This window comes from Marmota monax, unplaced genomic scaffold (genome assembly GCF_021218885.2).
Source record: "Marmota monax isolate L192 unplaced genomic scaffold, Marmota_monax_Labrador192_F-V1.1 WCK01_AAM20220418_F8-fsc00160, whole genome shotgun sequence".
Lineage (NCBI taxonomy): Eukaryota > Metazoa > Chordata > Mammalia > Rodentia > Sciuridae > Marmota > Marmota monax.
In genome coordinates, this window is record NW_026694183.1 from 2,053,855 (window position 1) to 2,073,779 (window position 19,925).

At 53.8% G+C, this 19,925-nt stretch overlaps 1 protein-coding gene and 1 long non-coding RNA gene across 4 annotated transcripts in view; one reads left to right on the forward strand and one right to left on the reverse strand.

The window, feature by feature from the left end:
• Myh14 (myosin heavy chain 14) overlaps positions 1–10,176 on the reverse strand; it is a 73,852-nt gene extending 63,676 nt beyond the window's left edge. The window contains exons 1-3 of one of the 3 annotated variants that reach the window (XM_046466227.2): positions 10,137–10,176; positions 4,794–5,201; positions 595–751 (exon numbers count right to left, since the gene is read on the reverse strand). In XM_046466227.2, coding sequence (XP_046322183.1) covers positions 595–751; positions 4,794–5,198 — 562 coding nt within the window. In that variant the 5' untranslated portion in view covers positions 5,199–5,201; positions 10,137–10,176. Of the gene's footprint in view, positions 1–594; positions 752–4,793; positions 5,202–8,543; positions 9,034–10,136 lie in introns of those variants that run through there. The other 2 variants (XM_046466226.2, XM_046466225.2) reach the window with 2 other exon arrangements.
• Positions 10,177–15,191: 5,015 nt separating this feature from the next.
• On the forward strand, positions 15,192–19,624 carry LOC124107917 (uncharacterized). Its single transcript, XR_006856562.2, has 2 exons — positions 15,192–15,328; positions 18,439–19,624. It is a non-coding gene; the product is annotated as an uncharacterized LOC124107917 (long non-coding RNA).
• The last annotated feature ends 301 nt before the right edge of the window (positions 19,625–19,925 follow it).

Consider the following 19,925-nt stretch of genomic DNA (forward strand, 5'->3'; position numbering starts at 1 on the left):
ACGTCCACCACACACAGTGCTGTTTGCTATCATGTCATTTGATGTAATCAGAGGTAAAATTTTATGTGTCTAATATATACTTACTATGTACTAAATATTTACTAAAATAGGTGATATATAAGAAGTGCGCCATGTACACTAATTCTGTAACTTGACCCGACTGCTCCATGTTGTCATGGGACCCATCCTTAGGCTGCCCTTGGAAGTGCACAACTTGACCAGCTGTACACAGCAGCCTTGTGCTGTCATCTGTCTAAAGGTTACATTTCACCCCATGACAACGTACAGCAGGTCTGAAATTCAGCCCCCGATGTCCAATGAATGGACACTCTAGGAATTACCATCTCTCAAGGGAAATTCCTATAGAAGCCAGACACAATTGGTTTCCAAACAACATGGCTAAAAGAAGGGGAACACAGCAGGGCTGTGTGGAAGGACCCAGCGCCTGGCCTGCCCAGGCCTCCATTTGTGTTCCCTCCGGTTCCCCAAGAAACCGCCAAGAGTCGGAAATGCCCAGCTGGGGTTCAGCCCCGGCTCCTGAGAGCACCCAGTGACGAGCTGTCGCTCCAGCCTGAAGCCCCAGCCCACACTCACCTTGGAGCATGCTTCGGTAGGCCCCCTCTGTCACTGCATACACATGGGGTGGCACCTCATGGCGCTTCTTGCCCCGATACATCTCCACAATGGCCTCCGTGTAGATGGGAAGCTGCTTGTATGGGTTGATGACCACACAGAAGAGGCCGGAGTATGTCTATAGCAGGCAGGAAGGAAGAGGGCCTCAGCAAGAGGCTGAGAGCAGCACAAGACCACTGGGTACAGCTGGGCAGGTTGTGCACTGCACGAGGGCATCTGGACAAGGCCTGTCTATACCAGGACAATGTAGATCTGAATGTCTGTTATAAACATCTTCAGGCTAATGACATGAAAGAAGCTTCCCAAATTACATAAAGGTGCTGTGCAGATCAAGGGTCCCCATGGGAGAGGAAATGGGCTTTGCAGCCAGTCAGACTTGGGTCACAGCCTGAGACATGCAGGAAGGGACCGTGTGCAGGGTCCCCCTGAAGCACTTCTGTAGCAGCAGAAGACCACGAGGGACCCGAGTGCACGCTCAACTCCGGATTCCCACGCAGCTCTTGGTGCACAGACGTGGGGCCATCTCCCAGGTGTTATGAGGGAGGCAGGGGGCAGAGGTTTGGGGAGAGGAGCTGCAGCCTGCACTGGGCTGGGAGAGCCAGGTTTACAGGTTCCCCTCAGCACCACGGCACCTGCCGCAGGGAAACACAACAGGAACCCGTCTGTGCTCCCTACGGCCATCAGATGACCTGTCTGCTTAGGTGACTGTTGGTGGAAATGCAGGTTTGTGTTCTTCCCCGCCCCCCCCCAAACAGTCGTGCTAAGCTGCTTAGGGCCTCACTAAATTGCTGAGGCTGGCTCAAACTTATGATCCTCCTGCCTCAGCCTCCCAAGTCTCTGGGATTACAAGTGTGTACCCTGCACTGAGTTGGGCACCCTGAGCTCTATCTATGCACTGTTAGGCCCAGATTTGGGACTTTGTCACAATCTAAGAAACTAATAGGTATCAGGCAAGCAGAATTGCTGCCTATCATCTTAACTAACCATTGAACCGTCAGCCACTCAGCCAGTTAGTCTCGCACTTAGCTAGTTAACTGGCTGGCTGTTACTTAGCCGGTTCGCAGCAGAGCTGCTTTGAACTCCCGGACAACTGGGGCTTCTCAAGCAGGGTAGGGTGTGGCCACCACAGGCTGCCCGACTCCTAGGTGCCAACCTTCTAACGGAGGGAGGACGGGTGGGTGGCAGCCAGGAGCAGCACAACCGGTTTGCTGGGTGTCTGCTCTCCGCGCCTGTAAGGCTCTCGGGGAGCTCTCGGCTGGCTCTCCAGGGTGGGGTGGCCGGACCGCATTCCCTGGGTGGGTATCTCATGGCTGCCGGCGCCCGGCCCCTACTCCTGGCTGGCTGGGGAACCCACCCCTGCGCCAGCCCCCTCCTGCCAGCCACACCTGGCTCCCGGGGCAACACCCAGGATGGAAACCCGAGTTGACCAACAAGGCCAGGGGACGGGGTAGAGGCCGTTGCACCTCGGGAGGGTCAGGACATCCGAATTGCCAGGGCACGGCTGGGGGAGCCCGGTGGAAGGGTCTGGAAGGGCCACCCAGCTCCTGGGCTCCGGAGGCAGCCTGCTCCCCTCCTCAGCCTGCAACTTTCCCCACAGTCTCAGTTTCCTCCCGAGAAACCAAGGAGACAATCGCCTCATTACAAAGGCCAAGGGATTAGAGATAATGAATAAAACCCAGCCAGGCGGAGGCAGGGCCCTCGACACTCCAAATATGGGCTCTGGGCCTCTCACATTACCTGTCCCTCTGGGGACCAAGGGCTGGCTCCTGGAAGCCACTCCATCCTGCGTTGGAAACCAGAGGAGGGGTTTTCTAGCTCTGGGGGACTTTGCAGGACAGATTTGCCTTTTTTTCTTTTTCTGTTGCTTTGCAGAGCTGGGGATTAACCCCTGAGCCTTCCGCGTGCTAGGCAAGCGCTCTGCCCCTGAGTCACCTCCCCAGCCCAGATTCACCTTCGTTAAGCCTCAGTATGCAGCCCTAGGAAATGGGGCTTTTAACCCGTCACCTCAAAGGATTCTGAGGGCGAAATGGCCTGAGGTGTATTCCAGAGACTCGGGGAGCTCCTTAAACGGCCTCCCCCGCACCCCTGCATCAAGGGCTCCTGGAGCCCTGGGAACCCACCTGCCACCAGGCCACACTCTCCCTTCCACCAGCTGGACCACAGGTGTGTATTAAGCACCGTCCTAAGACGAGAAGGGTGGAGCTGAGTCTCTGCTGACCCTGCCGAGCAAGCAGCCTTTGTGGGTGTCCCTGTCCTCATTTACTGGGGACAGGAAAAGCACTTCCCACACAGGGTGAGCCACGTGCAAGCTTGTGTGGCACTCACAGGACCCAGCGTGGACCCAGGAACACAGCTCGCTCCACATGTGACCAGCCCCTCCTGGGTCCATGGCCTCCCCCTCCAGGCTATGAGGAGACGGAGGTGACAATCCCAGCCTCATGGCTTCCTGTAGATGGCGGTGGGGCAACGAGATTGTATGGGAAAGAAGTTTGGACCCCGCTGACCCAGGAAGCGGGTGCTCGCTCCGCACTAGTGATCATTATCAGGGCCCCTCGCTTCCCGCTGGACTTCTGGAACCACCTTCCAGACCCAACTTTCTGGCTCTCTAGCCACAGCCCCTGCTCAGGCTTACAGTTTTCCCACTGAACTAACTGATAATCTTCCTAGTGCAGCGGCTCGGACCTGGGGTCTGGGTTCCTGACCTGGGTTCAGATCCAACTGCAGAGTTCCCAGCTGTGGGGTTTGTTCGAGGACTTCCCCCGCTCCCCCCGTGAGGCTTCATCTGAAGAACACAGATGACAGCAAAGACCCCACGAGGTGGCTGTGAGGGTTCAGAGCGTTCACTCAAAAAAACAGTGGCCAAATGTTTGGGGTGCCACTCTGACCTCCGGGGCCTCAGCAGTGCCCTGGGCACAGTCCTCTCCCCTGGGGCAAGGAGTCTGGAGGGGGTGCCAGCTCCACCAGGGCCAGAGAGCCCTTGAGTCAAGCCCCACAGCCACCCCCATGCCAGCGACAGCTCCTCCAGGGCCCCAGTCTCCAAATGGGAATCAAACATCCTCAGAACACCCTCATCTTGTGCCTAGTGGCCCTGGACAGGGAAGGGCAGGGGCCAGGCTGAGATTCCCTGGCACTCTAGGCTGGTGTTCAGAGCGTGGCTCTGGGTTCGAATCCAGGAATGCTTCCTCCACAGCCCTGTGATCCAGGCCCAGAGCAGTTAACATTCCTGAACATCAGGTGGTGTCAACGGACCCTGCCCTAGAGGACAGCTGATAACACACACAGCGCTCAGAACCGAGCTTGGCACTTCGTAAGTGCTTGATAAATATTTGCTAGCCAGTCATTATTTTTATGTTTCATTATAATTGTGGACATTCCTTGTCACGCTCTCTGATCCTGTTTGCCCCTATGATGAATGAACTAATCACCCCACTAGAACCTCCCTGGAAACTTATTAAAAAAAAAAAAAGTCACACACCCAGATTTAAATAGTCTGAGTTTCTAAGAACTCCCCAGAGGATTCCAACATGAAGCAGGACTAAGCCTGCTGCCCTCCACCTTCTGTTTGCTGTAAAGCTTAAATAGTGAGACAGACATTAAAGGATGAGCACAGAGGTGGACAGACACCACAATCAACCTCACTAGAGTCAGTCCCATCTCACTCTCAAGCCTGGACCCAGACCATTCCTGACTTCCAGGTTTAATTGGATGCCCTTGGTCAAGGAACTTGGCCTCTCTGTGCCTCAGTTTCTTTATCTGTAAAATGGGGACCAAATGCTTTATGATTGTTAAATTTTTTTGAGACAATGTACTTTAGAAAGCGTAGAAGCGTGCTTAGCAAATACTTAATAGAGGTTAGTTTTCAATGCTATAACCCTCTGGGTTGCCTCACAGTTACCTCTTATATAACATGGGGTGATAGTAGGCTAGTTTTTCTCTGAGGGAGATTAACCGGGAGCATGGAGTTTTCTATACTCTTTGGTTCCCGTCATTATTATTATAACCCAGGGGATCTACCATCTGGACACCCCAGTGGCTGTCCTGCTAGTGTTTGGCCTGGGGAAGGCACAGTCGCAGGACCTGGAGGACAGACATCAATGCAGGTGGGGACCTTGACACCCTGCGCCCCCTCCCCGGGACACGGCCCTCGCGCGGCCACTCACGTAGATGAGGCCCGAGTAGTAGCGCTCGCGGAGGTTGTGCAGGACGGACGCCTCGTTGAGGCAGGTCAGCTCGGCCATGTCCTCGGCCTTGCTGAACTTGGGCGGGTTCATGCGCTGGATCTGGTCCCGCGGCAGCCGCAGGCGCCGCCCGCTCTCGGCCAGCTCCACCTCGGCCTCCTCCTCGCCCTCATCGCGCAGCGCGGCCGCCTCGAACCCGTGCAGCTCCGAGGGCACCCACACCAGGCGCCGCGCGGTCCACTCCACCTGCGGGGCGCTGCCCGCGCCAGGCCCGCTGCCCGCGCTCGGCCCGCGGGGCGCGAACAGGAAAGGCTGGGCCGCCTCGGGCACAGGGCCCGGCCTGGGGGGCGCCTTCCGTCCGGGCACCGACAGGGTCACGGCTGCCATGGTCTGCAGGGGCGAGAAGGAGGGTGACGTCCCATCAATGGGGCTCCATCCTTGGTGCCCCCAGCCCCACTCCAAACCCCCAGGCAGGACCCTCACCTTCCTTCACCTCTTTTTACCTCTTTTGCATTTCTGCAAAATAGGTCAATAGAGGTGGCTTCCATTCATCCACCTCTACTCATCCATTTACCCATCCATCCATCCGTCCATCCATCCATCCATCCATCCATCCAATAATCCATCCATCCATTCAATAATCCATCCATCCATCCAATAATCCATCCATTCATCCATCCATTCAATAATCCATCCATCCACCCATCCATCCAGTAATCCATCCATCCATCCATTCAATAATCCATCCATCCATTCAATAATCCATCCATCCATCCATCCATCCAATAATCCACCCATCCATCCATCCAATAATCCATCCATCCATCCATTCAATAATCCATCCATCCATCCATCCATCCATCCAATAATCCACCCATCCATCCATCCATCCAATAATCCATCCATTCAATAGTCCATCCATCCATCCATTCAATAATCCATCCATCCATCCATCCATTCAATAATTCCATAATTGGCCAGGCTTGGGGAACCAGGCACAGCTCTATGCATTTACAAGGTAGCAACTGTCAAGGTCATAGGTTCCTGCCTTCAGAAGCAGGGTGCATTCTAGTCCCAGGCTGTCCGACACAGGAGCTTCTGCCATCTGGGGCTACTGGACACTTGAGATGTGACAAGTAGATCCAAAGAATGGGAATATTTATTTTCTTCTATTTTATTATTTTAAAAAATATTTTAAAAAATTGTAGTAGGACCTTTATTTTATTTATCAGTTTATTTATATGTGGTGCTGAAAATCACACACACTAGGCAAGTGCTCTGCCATTGAGCTACAACCCCAGCCCCCTTCTTCTACTTTAATTAAACTTAAATATAAATAGCACCCTGTAACTATCAGGCACTTGAAATAAGGAGTCCAAACCCAATGGGACTCTGAGTATAAGAAACACCCTACACTTCAAAGATTCAGTGTGACAGAAAGATAACCCGTCAGAATTTTTTTTTTTTTTAATTTGGTGACATGTTGAAATGATACTATTTGGTGCCATTTAGTATATTGAAATGATACTATTTTGGATGCCCTGGGTTGAGTAAAATACATTTCACTAATGTCATCTGTTCTTTTTAACTTTTTTTTAGTGTGGCTACTAGAAATTTTAAAAATTTTAAATTACACATTGGACTTGCAGTCTATTTATATTGGCAGTGCTATTCTAATCCCAGGAGACGATAAAAGGATAAGTAAGTAAATTATATAGTATGTTAAATGGTAATGAATGCCAATGAAAGAAATCAGGGAACAGGGCATTAAGGCTGGGGGTATTGAAGTTTTAATTGGGGTGGCGGGGAAGGCCTCTCTGATGTGGCACTTTTAAATAAAGACCTGAGTGATTTGAAGGAAGCAAGTCACAGGGATGTTGGGAGAAAAAGCTTTCCAGACAGCCAGTGCAAAGGCCCTGAGGCAGGAATATGCTCATAGGTCTCTGGTACTATGAAGTGACCAGGGAGACTGGAGCCAGGAGATGGGGAGAAAGAGGATAGAAGGTGAGGTAAGGGAGGGGACAAAGGACACAACCTGACTTTTTACTCTGAGATGTGAGCCCCAGGAAGGTCTTGATCTGACTTTTGTCATCTGGTTCCCTGAACACCTGTGTTGACACCTGTCTTCCCACCTGCTAACATCTCATCCCCTCAGTTAACACCTCCTTCTTCCTCTGTAGGGCAGAGACTGGCCCCATTCTTTCGCTTTCACTCTGCAGATGCCTTTCCAGTACCAGGCTGTGCCCAGAAGGGTCTGGGCATGGGGAGAAACAGGGGAGCATCAAGGGGCCCTGTCTCTTGGAGCTCCTGCAGAGGGGCCCAGCTCCGATCTCAGACAATCCAAGGAGTCTGTGAGTGATTCTCAAGCACCAGGGCACTGCATAAACCAGAGCGCGCTGGCTCCCGCCCACTCTCTGGGAGGCTGTGGACAGTAGTGAGCAGACAGCAATCCCAAGGCAGTCCAAGATGGGCAGGAAGTGACCTGCATTGTGTCCTCCGGGAGAAGGCTGCCTCTGCCTGTCCCCTGCCTCAGACACACCCATTACTGCAATCCCACGGCCACAGGACTTCTGGTCATCTCTGCCTCCTCCATTCAGAGCTTCCACCTCTGCCACCAGGCCTAGAGGTACCTGCTGTCCTCACGTCCCAGCAACAGCAGTCCTGGCTCCCAGCCTCTCCTGGCCCTGATACTCCTGGGCTTCAACCCCTGGACCCTGCACTCCGAAAACTGAAAGGCATTTCTCCACCCTGGAGCCCAAAGAGCTAAGGCTCACCCCAGGCCTCTTGTGTGGCCTTGATACACCTAGAGAAGCTCCATCCCTGGGACTTTACCCCCCACTCCACCCCACCCCACCCACTTCCTCTCCAGCCCCGTGGCCTTTGACCAGGAAGGGTTTGGGAGTTTTTGCAATCGCTCTTCCTAGGCCTCCCTCCCTGGAGTCAGGGATCCAGGCCCCAGCCCCCTAAACCCCTCTTGGGACTCAGCAATCTGAACCCTCAGCCCTCTCTCACCTCACCTCAATCCCTTGGAAGGGAGGATGCTGGGTTCTAAGGACTGACAGTGGCACTACAGGAGTGAGCCAGCAGGCCTGATCCAAACAGCTGCGCCCCCCCTCCCCCGCCCTCCCTCAGCCAGCAGGAACGCTTTGCCAGGGCTCATTAGTGTCACCTAGGCAGGTGAGAGCACCTGCCCTGGGAGGGGCAGACATCGCTGGGCTTGAGTGAAAGGAGCCAGGGAGCCGCCCTGGGGCAGGGGTTGGGGCTGCTGGCATCCAACCTCCAACCTGAGCTTCTTGCTACCACCCAGGAGTCCAGCCTCCTCCCTCAGACCCAGGAGTCCAGACCCCAGTCTCCTCCTTCAGACCCCAGCCTCCTCCGTCAGACCCAGGGGTCCAGAACCCAGTCTCTCCTCCCTCAGACCCAGAAAACCAGACCCCAGCCCTTAACCCCCAGACCCAGGGTCCAGGCCCCAGCCCTCCTCCTCACATCCAGGAGTTGGGGCCCCAACCTCCTTCCTCAGATCTAGGAATCCAGGCCTCCAGACCCTGAATGGCCCCAATCCTTCCCTCTCTCAAGGCCTAGGAATCCCGGCTTGCTGCGCTGCCGACCTTGCTCAGACCTGGGGTACCCGGCCCCCAGGGCCCATCTCCGGATCCAGGAGTCCAAAACCTCATCTACCCCATCTCAAGGGCCTGTGTCGCCCCCTCCCCATCCGCTGAGCGTCGGGACTACCTGGGGGCGCCAGCTGGAGCGGGAAGATGGGGAGGGGGCGCAGGAATCCCGGGTCCTCTTCAAAGCACTCAGGTGCGTCTACCTCCGCGGTCCAGCGCGGGGCGGGGCCACGTCGCGTCACGGGGTGGGAGCCCGGGTCTGATGTCACCCAGCACCTGCCTGGCTGGGGAAGGGGGCGGGTCCTGGAGCTGCAGGCCTTTGACAGGGGGACGAGCCGGAGGGCAGAGGGATCCTATTGCCAGATGGGCGGCGGCGCCAGGGGCTCCTCCTCCTCGGCGGGCGAAGGTCAAGGCCCGCGGCGGAGAGGGCTTAGGACTCCCAGTATTCAATCCCGCTCCCAGCCTCCCTGGCTGGGGATTGCGGTCCATGAAATTAATAAAGCGATGTGGAGAAAAGGCCCAGGCCAGCTTTTCACCATGTACTCCCTCTGAGCCTCGGTGTCCCCACCCCTGGAAGTGGAGAACACAGTCCACAGAGTGAAGCGAAGAGGACCAAAGGCAATTCTGGCCGGCTGAGCTGCCGGCTCCTCACCGGTGAATGGAGGATGAAACACCGGTAAGAGTGTCCCCCACGGGCCAGGTGTCTTTCTGCTCACCTAGAACAGCTCTTGGAACAGCTCATGGAATGATCTTAACAACCAATGAGACAGGAACAATTAGCATCTCCATTTCTCTGACGGGGAAACTGAGGCATGGAGAGATGAAGAAATGTGCTCAAGGTCACACACTAAGAGGGACATCTGGGATTCAAGCCCAGACTGTCAGCTGCCATTCTAAAGAAGGGGGGTTTGGGGCAAATATGTGGTAGGTCCTCAAAGTGGCCACCGCCATCCTTAGGGGGCTACTATGGGATTAAAAAGGTTGAGAGGGGCTGGGGTTGTGCCTCAGCGGTAGAGCACTCGCCTCGTACCTGCGAGACCCTGGGTTCGATCCCCAGCACCACATAAAATAAAGGTACTGTGTCCAACTACAACTAAAAAATAAATTAAAAAAAAAAAAAGATTGAGAGCCTCAGCACACACTTTGTCGCCAAAGAATTCTCCACCTGGTTTCTCTGCAGTCCCTGCCTCCATCTGTTTTCTTTTCTGTGAAATGGGTACAATATAATCACTCCGAGTTAATTTGATAATAAAAGGTAATAGTTTTAGTTATAAAAATAAAAGCGGCCAAGGACTTCGTAGGTGTTCAAAAGGTCTTTCCCCAACCCTCTCTGGCCCGCAGTTTTTACACGTGAAAAGAGAGACACTGTCATCCTGGGGGCGGGGGATTGAAGGCAATGACTCAGGTATTAAACTGTCCACAGTCCCAAAGAAAGCCACAGTTTCCCTTTTTGTGGAAAAGGCCGGGTGACGCCAGCGAGGACCCAGACCCGACCTCCAACCCAGTAGGAACTCGGGTTGGGGGAGTGCAGCTCTCCTGTCCCCCCTCCCCCGCCGCCGTCCCCCTGCGCGCCCAAGGTGAGTGTCCGCGTCACCGCCCCTCTCCGGTTGCCCGCACCGGCCTCCGGGGCCCGATCGCAGCCCCCAGCCTACAGCCTCCCCGGGCCCAGTCCCGCTCTGCGGCCCCCAGCGCGTTGCTGGCCCAGGACACTCACCGGCTTGCAGGGCCGTCCAGAGGCTTCGGCCTGGGGAGAAAGAGAGGAGGGTCTGCCAAGACAGCCCCGCCCCCACGAGCACAGCGGGGACCAATCCGCGCCTGCTGCGGCAAGCCACGGCCCCGCCCATGGGGGGCCAGCGACCGCCAATCAAGAAGAGCGGCTGGTGGCTAGGGCCAATCAGAAGTTGCCGAAGGGTGCCAGCCGTGGGAAAAGATCTTGGCCGGAGAGCCGAGGCCGGCAGCGCGGTCGTGGGTGGGACCCGAGGCCTGACGGGCAGCGGCGTGACCAATGGAGAGGAGCGGGGGGCGGCCGGGGGCAGGAGGCCCAAGAGGACCGAGTGAATGGGCCGCTTTGTGCGCACGGTTTGAATGGGGGCCTTTGTGAGGGCCGGCGTGGGGGGTGCGGCTGGAGGCCGGAATGCCTGGGTCCCCAGGGAGCCGGCGGGCAGGAGAGACGGGAGAAAGAATTCGCTTTTGTCGACCGCCGACCGCGTATCCGGCACTATCCCGGGCCCTCACCCACAGGGGAGGTGTGGGCGGTGATACCATCAGTAACAATAATCATTTATTGAGCGCCCGATGTATGCCAGGAGCTCTGCAAAGCGCGTTACCTGCATGATTTCATTTAATCCTTACAACGAACCTCCTTGAAATTGGTGCTATTAAGAGCTTCATCTTCCCGATGAGGTAAACCCAAGCTGAGAAAGAGTGTTAATTGCGGAACGTCAGAGCTGACAAATGGCAGGACAAAGAACTCTGAGTCTGACTCCAGAGCTTGGGCTTTTAGTCCCCACGCTCTGCACAAACGTTGGGAAATGATTCCTAATTCACAGACAGGAAAATCGAGGCTCAGAAGAGGCCAGAGACATCCCAAGGTCACAAAGCAAGGGCTCCACGGAACTCCCAGGTGGTTCAGTGCAGCTCAGCAGCTGGGTTCTACATCTGTAAAACTGGGCTGATGATGTCCCTACCTCTGCCCTTCCTCCCACCCCTTCCACTGTCTACTGCCGAGGGTGTCCACTGGGATCTCTATTCAGACCTGGCCCCTCTTCGGTTCAGAACGTTGCCTGGCGACCATTTCACTTAAAGTCAAAGTCCTCTCCATGGCCCACAGGCCCTGCACCTCGTACTCAGGCTCCTATCCCTCTGATCTCACTCCTCCCTCCACCTCTGCTTCTTTCATTCTGCTCCTGATTGTTCTTCAGTTCCTTCAGAGCTCCTTAGGCATGGTCCTGCCCCAGGGCCTTTGCATTCTCTGGTCTTTCCAGCAGGAATGCTCTTCTCCCAAGTTTGCATAGCTGCCTTCTTCTGGTCTCAGTTCTTCTCCAATGTCATCTCTTCTAAGAGGCTTTTTATGATTATCCTCTAAAAAAACCACTTCCCTCTTCACTCTCTCCCCACTAGATCCTGCTTTGTTTTTCCTCATGACACTGGTAGTGTTTGTTTATTTATCTGTCTATCATGTCTCTGCACTAGAATTTCAGTCCCAGGAGGGCAAGGATCTTTGTTTTATTCAATGCTGAATCCCCAGGACCTGGCACACAGTAGGTGCTCAATAAATATTTGTCAGCCAGGTGCAGCAGTACACACCTCTAATCCCAGCAACTCAGGAGGCTAAGGCAGGATTGCAAATTTGAGGCCAGTCTCAGCAACTTAGTGAGACTGTGTCTTGAAATTTAAAAGGGGGGGGGTGCTGGGAATGTAGTTCAGTGGTAGAGTGCCCCTGGGTTTAATCCCAGTACCAAAAACAGACAAACAGATAAAAATATTTGTTGAATAGATAGTAATAAATCCTCGCATGGTGTAGAGTCAATGAATTAGTACATATGCTCTTGGTTCAGTCCTGACATTGGGCCAAAGGCTAAATAAACAATGATTACTGTAATGGTTGTTATCTTTTGCCCTACAAACAGCACACAGGAGGAAAACTATGTATCTGCTAACTGGGCTTTTAGTCCCCACAGGGGAAAGACCGCTGGAGAACGGGAAGGGGAGAGGTTGGGAATTAAGAAATGGAGAGACAAAGAGACAGGGGAGAGAAGCCAGAGGTGTGTCGTGTGCAAGTCTGAGCATCTGCTCTGGGTGTATTTGCTCCACAATCACAAAAGTGAGTCGCTGAACTGTCTTGGAGTCATGAAGTGTTGGGACTGCCATGGATTCACCGTTGCCCAGACCCTCCCACCTCTAGGCAGCTGGGGAAACTGAGTCCCAGGGAGGAGAGGGCCTTGCCAAGAGGACCGGCAGTGACGGAGACCTGAATGGCTGCTGGGAACCCGGCCGTCGTTATCTCCACACACCCAATGCCAGCCCCGTGAGATTGGCAGCATCACCACCCTACTTTACAGCCACCAAAATGCCCAGGGTCTCCTGACTCCTGCTGGTTCCAGATCTGGGATCCAACACCAGTGGGTCAGACCCTTGAATCCGAGCTCTTAACCAGGACAGAGCTAAGGGCTCCTGTCACTCTGGCTGGGCTGGTGCACTCTCATCCTGCAGAGAGGGTAACAGAGATGGTTTACGAAGTGCTGACTGGGTGCTGGACGTGGTGCCTCCATGTAGGACTCACAGCAGCGTCTCACACCCCGTGAGGTTGGTATTTATCATCCTCACTGGGTGGGGAGAAAACTGAGGCTCAGAAGTGTGAGAGTCCTGTGCTGGAGACCCTGGGAAGAATGGGCACTGGGATGCCACAGAATTTCACACAGGAAACAGGGCTCTGGCACCCCTAGTCTAACCACAACCTGTTTGGAAATCAGAGATGCCATCAGTCCCCTTCGGTGCGATATCTGCCTGGCGTGTAGTGATGTCGTCATTCCCACCACGAGTCGAAACCTGCCTGGGAACTGGAGAGGGCAGTCATTGCTGTTCAGCTCTGGGGAAACTGATGACATCACTGGGTGATGATAATGAGCTGCTTTTTGTGAGGGTTCTCTATCCTGCGCTAAGCATTTTAATTGTTGATAACATCTGGGCAATGGAGCAAGACCCTGTCTCAAACTAAAAAATGAAAAGGGCTGGGGAAGTAGCTCAGTGGTAGGGCGCTCCTGGGTTCAATCCCCAGAGCTTCAGAAAAATAGTTGACAATATTTATTGAGTGCTTAATACTTCTAAGCCCTTCATAAGTAGCAAAACCCATAATCCTCCCACTATTCTCAGCGGTAAGCACTGAGAGCATGCCCACTTTACAGGTGAGAATACCCAGGCACAGTTGCCCAAGTTTGCACATTTCCAAAGTGGCAGAGGCTGAGTTGGAACCCATGTAATCTGTCTCCAGATCACTACACAAAACCACCAGAGAGAAACCAAGGCCCAGAGAACCAGGTCCAAAGCGGGCATTACACCACCTCTGAGCCCTCTTCTGTCCCCCGTCTACACCTGCGAGAAAACATCCTCAGGAGAAAGTCCCAAACTCATTCCCTTTAGGCTCAAGACCTCCCCACCAACCAGCTGGGTCGGTCCTTATTAAGTCACGAGGCCTGGCTCTCAGGAACTGCACTGATCCCTCCATGGGTCCTGAGGGTACAGTATGAGAGAGGGGACTCAGAGATGAGGGTGAGTGGGACACTGGAACAGGTGTGTGCTGGGGAAGAGGAAGTGGAGCATCCTGAATCTCCAGGGCAGATGGATTCCCGCCAGCTGGCGCCACCCACAGGCATGACCTTGGTGTGCACAGTCTGAGTAATGGGCAGACAGGTGTGGGGGAAAGCCCTCAAGAGCTAAGTGGACCTACACAAATAAAAACTGGAGCTGGAAGGGGAGAAGACAGGAGGGCCAGGGACAGGACTGTTTGGGGGTGGAAGAGGGTTCAGGGGCTTTTTTGAGTCAAAAAACAAAGTTGGGGGGAGCAGCTTCCTTGCCTGGTGGGAGGAGGGGGACCGGGAGAACGAGGCTGTGAGTCTGCTCTGGGGCCTCGCGGCAGCTCTGCCTGGGCATCTTCCCCGGGGCAGCCTTGAATGGCTCCAGTATTTTATTTTTGGTTGCTGGGCTGTTGTTTTGGTGCATGTGACCCAGAGCTGGAACTGGCTCGGAGACAAGAGCAAGCTGGCAGCCACATGTGGGTCATGGATGAATGACAGGCTCAGTTCTGCAACAACAAGTATTTATTGAGCGCCTACTGTGTGCCATGCATTGCTTTGGACTAGGCGTCAGCAAACCTCGTCTGTGAAAGGGCAGACAGTGAAGGTCCCTCGCTTTGAGGGCCAGATGGCCTGGGCTGTGACTGCTCCACGCCACGCCTGCAGCTCGAGAGCGGCCAGCGACAAGGTGTAGACGGATGAATGGGGTCACGTTTGAACAAAACTGTTCACACAAACAGGAAGAATTTGGCCCTTGGGCTATAGTTGTCATCCCCTGTTTTAGAGAAGAGAGAAGACCCCAAGACTTGGCCCCGGCTCTCACAGAACACAGATGTTAATCCACCTGCACAGCAGGCGGGAGAAACCAGCTCACCCCTAAGTCAGACCCTGTTCCTCCCCTGCTCAGAATCCTGCCCAGTCACACTCAGAGTGAAAGCAGAGTCCCCACCATGGCCCACAGAGTCATTGGTGTCATCTGGTCCCTTTGCCTGCTCTGTCCCTCCCTCACTCTGCTCCAGCCACACTGACCTCTTTGTTGCTCCTCAAATACACCAGGCACCATCCTGCCTCAGGGCCCTTGTACCTGCTACTCTCTCTACCTGGAATGTTCTTCCCGGCCGTTCCTTGCAGATTCAGGGAGGCCTCATTCCCCTGGTCCCCCTACACCCTCACCCTGCTCTCTTCACTTCACCACAGCGCTCAGCATCCTGAGCATCCCACCTGCCAGTCCTTTGCTTGCTACCTTTATTGTCTGTTCTCCGACACCCCCTAGAATGGCAGCACTGTGTAGGTGGGGGATTTGTCCAGCTCGTCCCCTGCCGTGTTCCCAGTACCTACAACAGAGCCTGGCACAGAGTTGATAGTCGACAAACGCTTGTCCGTGGCATGATGGCATTCCAGGGTGGACACAGATGCCAACCAAGAGAATGCACGGGCACAGAGCCCAACGGCAAGTCAGGGGAAGTGCAGAGAGAAGAGCCATGGGCGGGCGAGAGGAGCACGGTGACGGGGCATGGTTTTAGAAGGGGGTCGGGGAAGGCCCTCTGAAGAGGTGACATTGGGGTGGATCCATGAGACAGGTGACACTGGAGAAGGAGCACGTGACGGTTGATATGTGAGTACATAAATGAATGGACGGATGGGTGCTGGTGAGCTGGAGGATGAGGAGGGAGCTGAGGGTCCTGTGTGGACGAGTCAGAGAGCAGAGCCCTCGGCAGGGCCAGGGGGCAGGTGGGTGGAGGATCAACCAGGGCAAGACGATGAGCAGTGAGCACACAGACAGGTGGACAGGGAGAGGGAGGGACAGACAGAAGATGGATGGGCAGAGGGAGGGGCAGACAATGAGGGATGGGCAGAGGGAGGGACAAATAGGTGGATGGAAAGACAGACAGATGAACAGATGGATGGATGGGTGGATGAATGATGGACAGGCAGAGGGAGGAACAGACAGGTGGACAGGCGCATGGAGGGACAGGCAGATGAACAGATGGATGGGTGGGTGGGTGCAGGGATGGTGGGTGCAGGGGTGGCGGATGGTCTTTCAAGCCCCCCTGCCTTTTCACGTGCTGTGCCTTCTGGCCTGTCACTTCCTTTCCCCATCTCACCACCTGTGGTCAGCTTCCCAAGGGCCCCTCCATGCTCAGAGTGTGCAGAGGGCTCCCTGATCTCAGAGGGCTCCCTGATCTCAGCCGGCTCCCGTCGCGGCCCTGCCAGCTTGCTCCCTCCTGCAGAGGCTCTGATCACATGGATCATAGTGATGTCTGTGGCGCTTCACACACCAGCAGCCCTTCCAGGGCTGGGCCTGAGTCCAGAGTCACATCAGTGTCCACAGCCTGACCCAGCCAGGGATGGCGCATAGGACCAGAAGGGCTCTCTCAGAGCCATGCTGTGCCTGAGCAAGGGATGGAGCATGTCTCCCCCCTCCCAGGGCTGGCGAGGCAGAAGTCTGACCCCATCGCTGTCTGTGGGGCTCTGCAGGGCTGAGTGTGGGGCTTGGATGTGTTGCCCCACCTGAGACTCCGTGAGTGTCTGAGTGGAGAGTGTGTGAGAGGGCAGGTCTGCATCTCTAGCCAGACCGAGTTCAATGCTGAGCTTCTAGAGTCTCTCACCCTCCCTGTTCCTGCCTCCACCTGCCATGCTCACCCTGAATTGTATCCCTCTTTGCCTCCCCTACCATTTGGAGGCCCTTGAGGGCAGGGCTTGGGTCTGACCCATCCCTGCATCTGTTAACTCCCAAAAGGCCAGAGTCAGACACTTACTAGGTGCCCAGGATCCCAGCACAAGATCTGGAGCACAGCATGCCTCAGGAGAGGCTGTCACTCAGGAAATGAAAGTAGGACTTTCATCACTGGGTGAGCTCCTACTCACACTTCAAATCCTGACTCAAGCTGGGCATAGTGACACATGCCTATAATTCCAGCTGCTTGGGAGTCTGAGGCAGGAGGATCACAAATTCAAAGGCAGCCTCAGCAAAAGTGAGGTGCTAAGCAACTCAGTGAGACCCTGTCTCTAAATAAAATACAAACTAGGGCTAGGGATGTGGCTCAGTGGTGGAGTGCCCCTGAGTTCAATCCCCAGTACCCCCCAATAAAAAACCCAACTCAAAAGAATCCATCTTTTGTATACCTCTTCCAAGAATACATCTCTGACTCCTTCTGGTGGCCAAATAACACTCACAACAAGATTTGGGGGAGATATTATTTCTCTTTTATGAATGGGAGAGAAGTCTAATGAATAGAAAAAGGCAAAAGCGATGGGTGTTGTTTCCATGATTGGTTAGAAAACACTGTGACTCTATTATCAGGTGACTCTTTTTTTCTGGTAATTTGATAAATCAAACTGCTCTATTGGAGGGACCCATGTGGCAAGAAACTGAGGGTGACCACTGACCAATAGCCCATGAAAATCTGAATCCTGCCAAGAACCAAGTGAGTCGAGCCCTGAGAGGAACCACAGCCCTAGCCCACATGATCTTGGCCTTGGGAGACCCTGAAGCAGAGGACCAGCTATTTTATTAATTTTTTTTAATGAAAACAATTTTAATTAGGCAAGGTGGGAAAACAAGCACCAGGACTTTATTATTAAGTATTTATCATCTCTGGAAGAAGGTGCTAATTACAGTCACCCTGTACTGGGAGAGTGTATGTGCTGGCACCGTTTTAAATATTTTATACACGTGAACTCATTCAGATCTTTCAACGGCCCTGGGAGGCAGGCACCATCCAAAGTTTCTACTGAGGATGAAGACAATCGTGGCTGGCAGAATTTAAGGCGTCCGCCAGCTCAAGAAGGCAGAGCGGGGCTGGGATTGTGGCTCAGCGGTAGAGCGCCCGCCTCCCACGTGGGAGACCCTGGGTTCGATCCTCAGCACCACATAAAAATAAATAAGTGAAATAAAGGTGTTGTGTCCAACTACAACTAAAAAATAAAATATTAAAAAAAAAAAAAAACCCTGGGGATGTGGCTCAAGCGGTGGCGGGCTCGCCTGGCATGCGTGCGGCCCGGGTTCGATCCTCAGCACCACGTACAAACAAAGATGTTGTGTCTGCCGATAACTAAAAAATAAATATTAAAAAAAAAAAAGAAGGCAGAGTGGCAGGCCTGGGATTTGAACCCGGGGAGTCTTGCCCCTACACTAATGCTCTGCTCTCTAGAGGGGAGGATGCAGAGGAGCCCATGGTGGCGGGTTCCTGCCCCATCCCCCAGTGGTGCCAGTTGAGCAGATCTTGGCCCGGCCCAGGGGTCTGCCTTTCATGAGTTCCCCGGTGCTACGATCCTAATGACCCCTCCAAAACCCTCATTGATTTTTTTTTTTAATTTTTTTTTATTGTAGGTGGACACAATACCTTTATTTTATTTATTTATTTATTTATATGCGGTGCTGAGGATCGAACCCAGTGCTCCGCATGTGCTAGGGTAATGCTCCACTGCGGAGCCCCAGCCCCAGCCCCCTATGATGAAATTTAATTGCCATTTCGACCATTTGGGGAGACGGGACCTTTAAGGTGTGATGACGTCACCCTGGTGAATGGATGAATGCCCTTACCGCGGGAACAGCTTAGTCCTCGCGAGATCTGGCTTGCTATAAAAGCGAGCTCTGGGCCTCCGCCATGCCGAGTGGCATTTCCAGCCACCTGGGCAAAAGTGGCCTTCACAGGTCCCATATGTTGGCCTCTCCAGCTTCCAGAGCTGTGAAAACTAAACTTTTCTTTCTGAATCACCCAGGCCGAGGTCCTCGTCTATAGCCGCAGAAAATGGACCACGACGCGGGCTGATCTGACGCTTCACCTACCAGAACCGTGGCGCCTCGTGCCCTCCTGCATCCGTTTTTCGCTCACCTCTTAAATCCAGTCCCGCAGCAAATATAATCAGCTTGACCTTCAGCAGATAGCCAGAATCGGACCCCCTGTGCGGCCCCCACTGCTGCTCTTGGTCCCCACCACCCGCGTCTCCTGCCCGGACTTGGCAGCAGCGCGACTTTGGTGCATCCCCGCCCTGCGTCGCTACTCCCCACCTGGCCCTCAGATCCCCTTAGAACCCAGGACAGCTCACATCCCTCCTTGACTCTGAGCCCTCCTCTGGCTCCGGGCTCACCCAGATCAAAGATCTCACCATGGACCACCAGATCCTGCAGGATATGGCCCCTTTGTCTTGTCTTGGACTTTAGCTGCCCTTCACTCACTCCATATGTGCACCCTGGCCTCTTGCTGCACTCCAAATACAACAGACACATTCCCACCTCAGGGCCTCTGCACAGAGCTTCCCTCTTGTTGGATATGGAAAAGGACAAACCCCAAAATAATGTGGCCCAGGGCGAAGGAATGAAAAAGTCACTGTCTTTCCCAGGGACAAGACAAGCCCCGGGAAGAAATTTCCATCAAGTCTGAAATGATGGTTTCTGGGAAGAGGCCAAAGCATTGATCCCACCCTAAACTGACCCCACAACCCCAACTGATATTTATCTTTATTTGTAAAAATAAATCCTAGGCATGGCCCACTGACCCCACACCCACTAACCCCACACCCTCCATCTGGCTCAGTTAAGAGAGCCCAAATTGACACACTCATTAATTGAGTCACCTCTCAGTGTGACCTATATAACCCAAAACCTCCCTTGGGCCGATGGCTCTTTTTCCATCAGAAGTGTAACTCTCTTCCTGAATAAGGACTGTCCGGAGCTGATCCATAAAGCTTGTGTCTGGCCTGGTCCTTCTGCACTAACACCTCTGCAGAAAAGCTTTTCCTTCATGCATTCTCCCGACATGGCTTTCCCCCAATTCACTCACAAGGACGTTTTCTCTGGCCACCCTGCTTAACACCTCAACCACACCCCAGGGCCTTCAATGCCCTTCATCTCTCCTGTCTGTTTCCACAGCTTTGTTACTGTCTAATATGTTATGTGATTGACATATTACTGTGTCTGTTATTGATTGCTTCTCTTAACTAAGGAACATCAGTCCCATAAAGGGCAGGGACTCTCTTTCATTCACTGTTCTGTCTTCCCAGCACCTGGGACAGTTCCTTGAACACACAGTGAGCTAAGTAACTCTCTGTCAAATGAACGAAATACATTAACCCTTGAGAAATTTTTCTCTAGCCCGTAGAATGTGAGGGAGCTTCAAATTCCTCATTACTTTTCTGTGCCATTGGCATTATCTAATGTGACCATCATTACCCCAAGATCAGGATCAGAGAAAAGGCCATCAAAGATA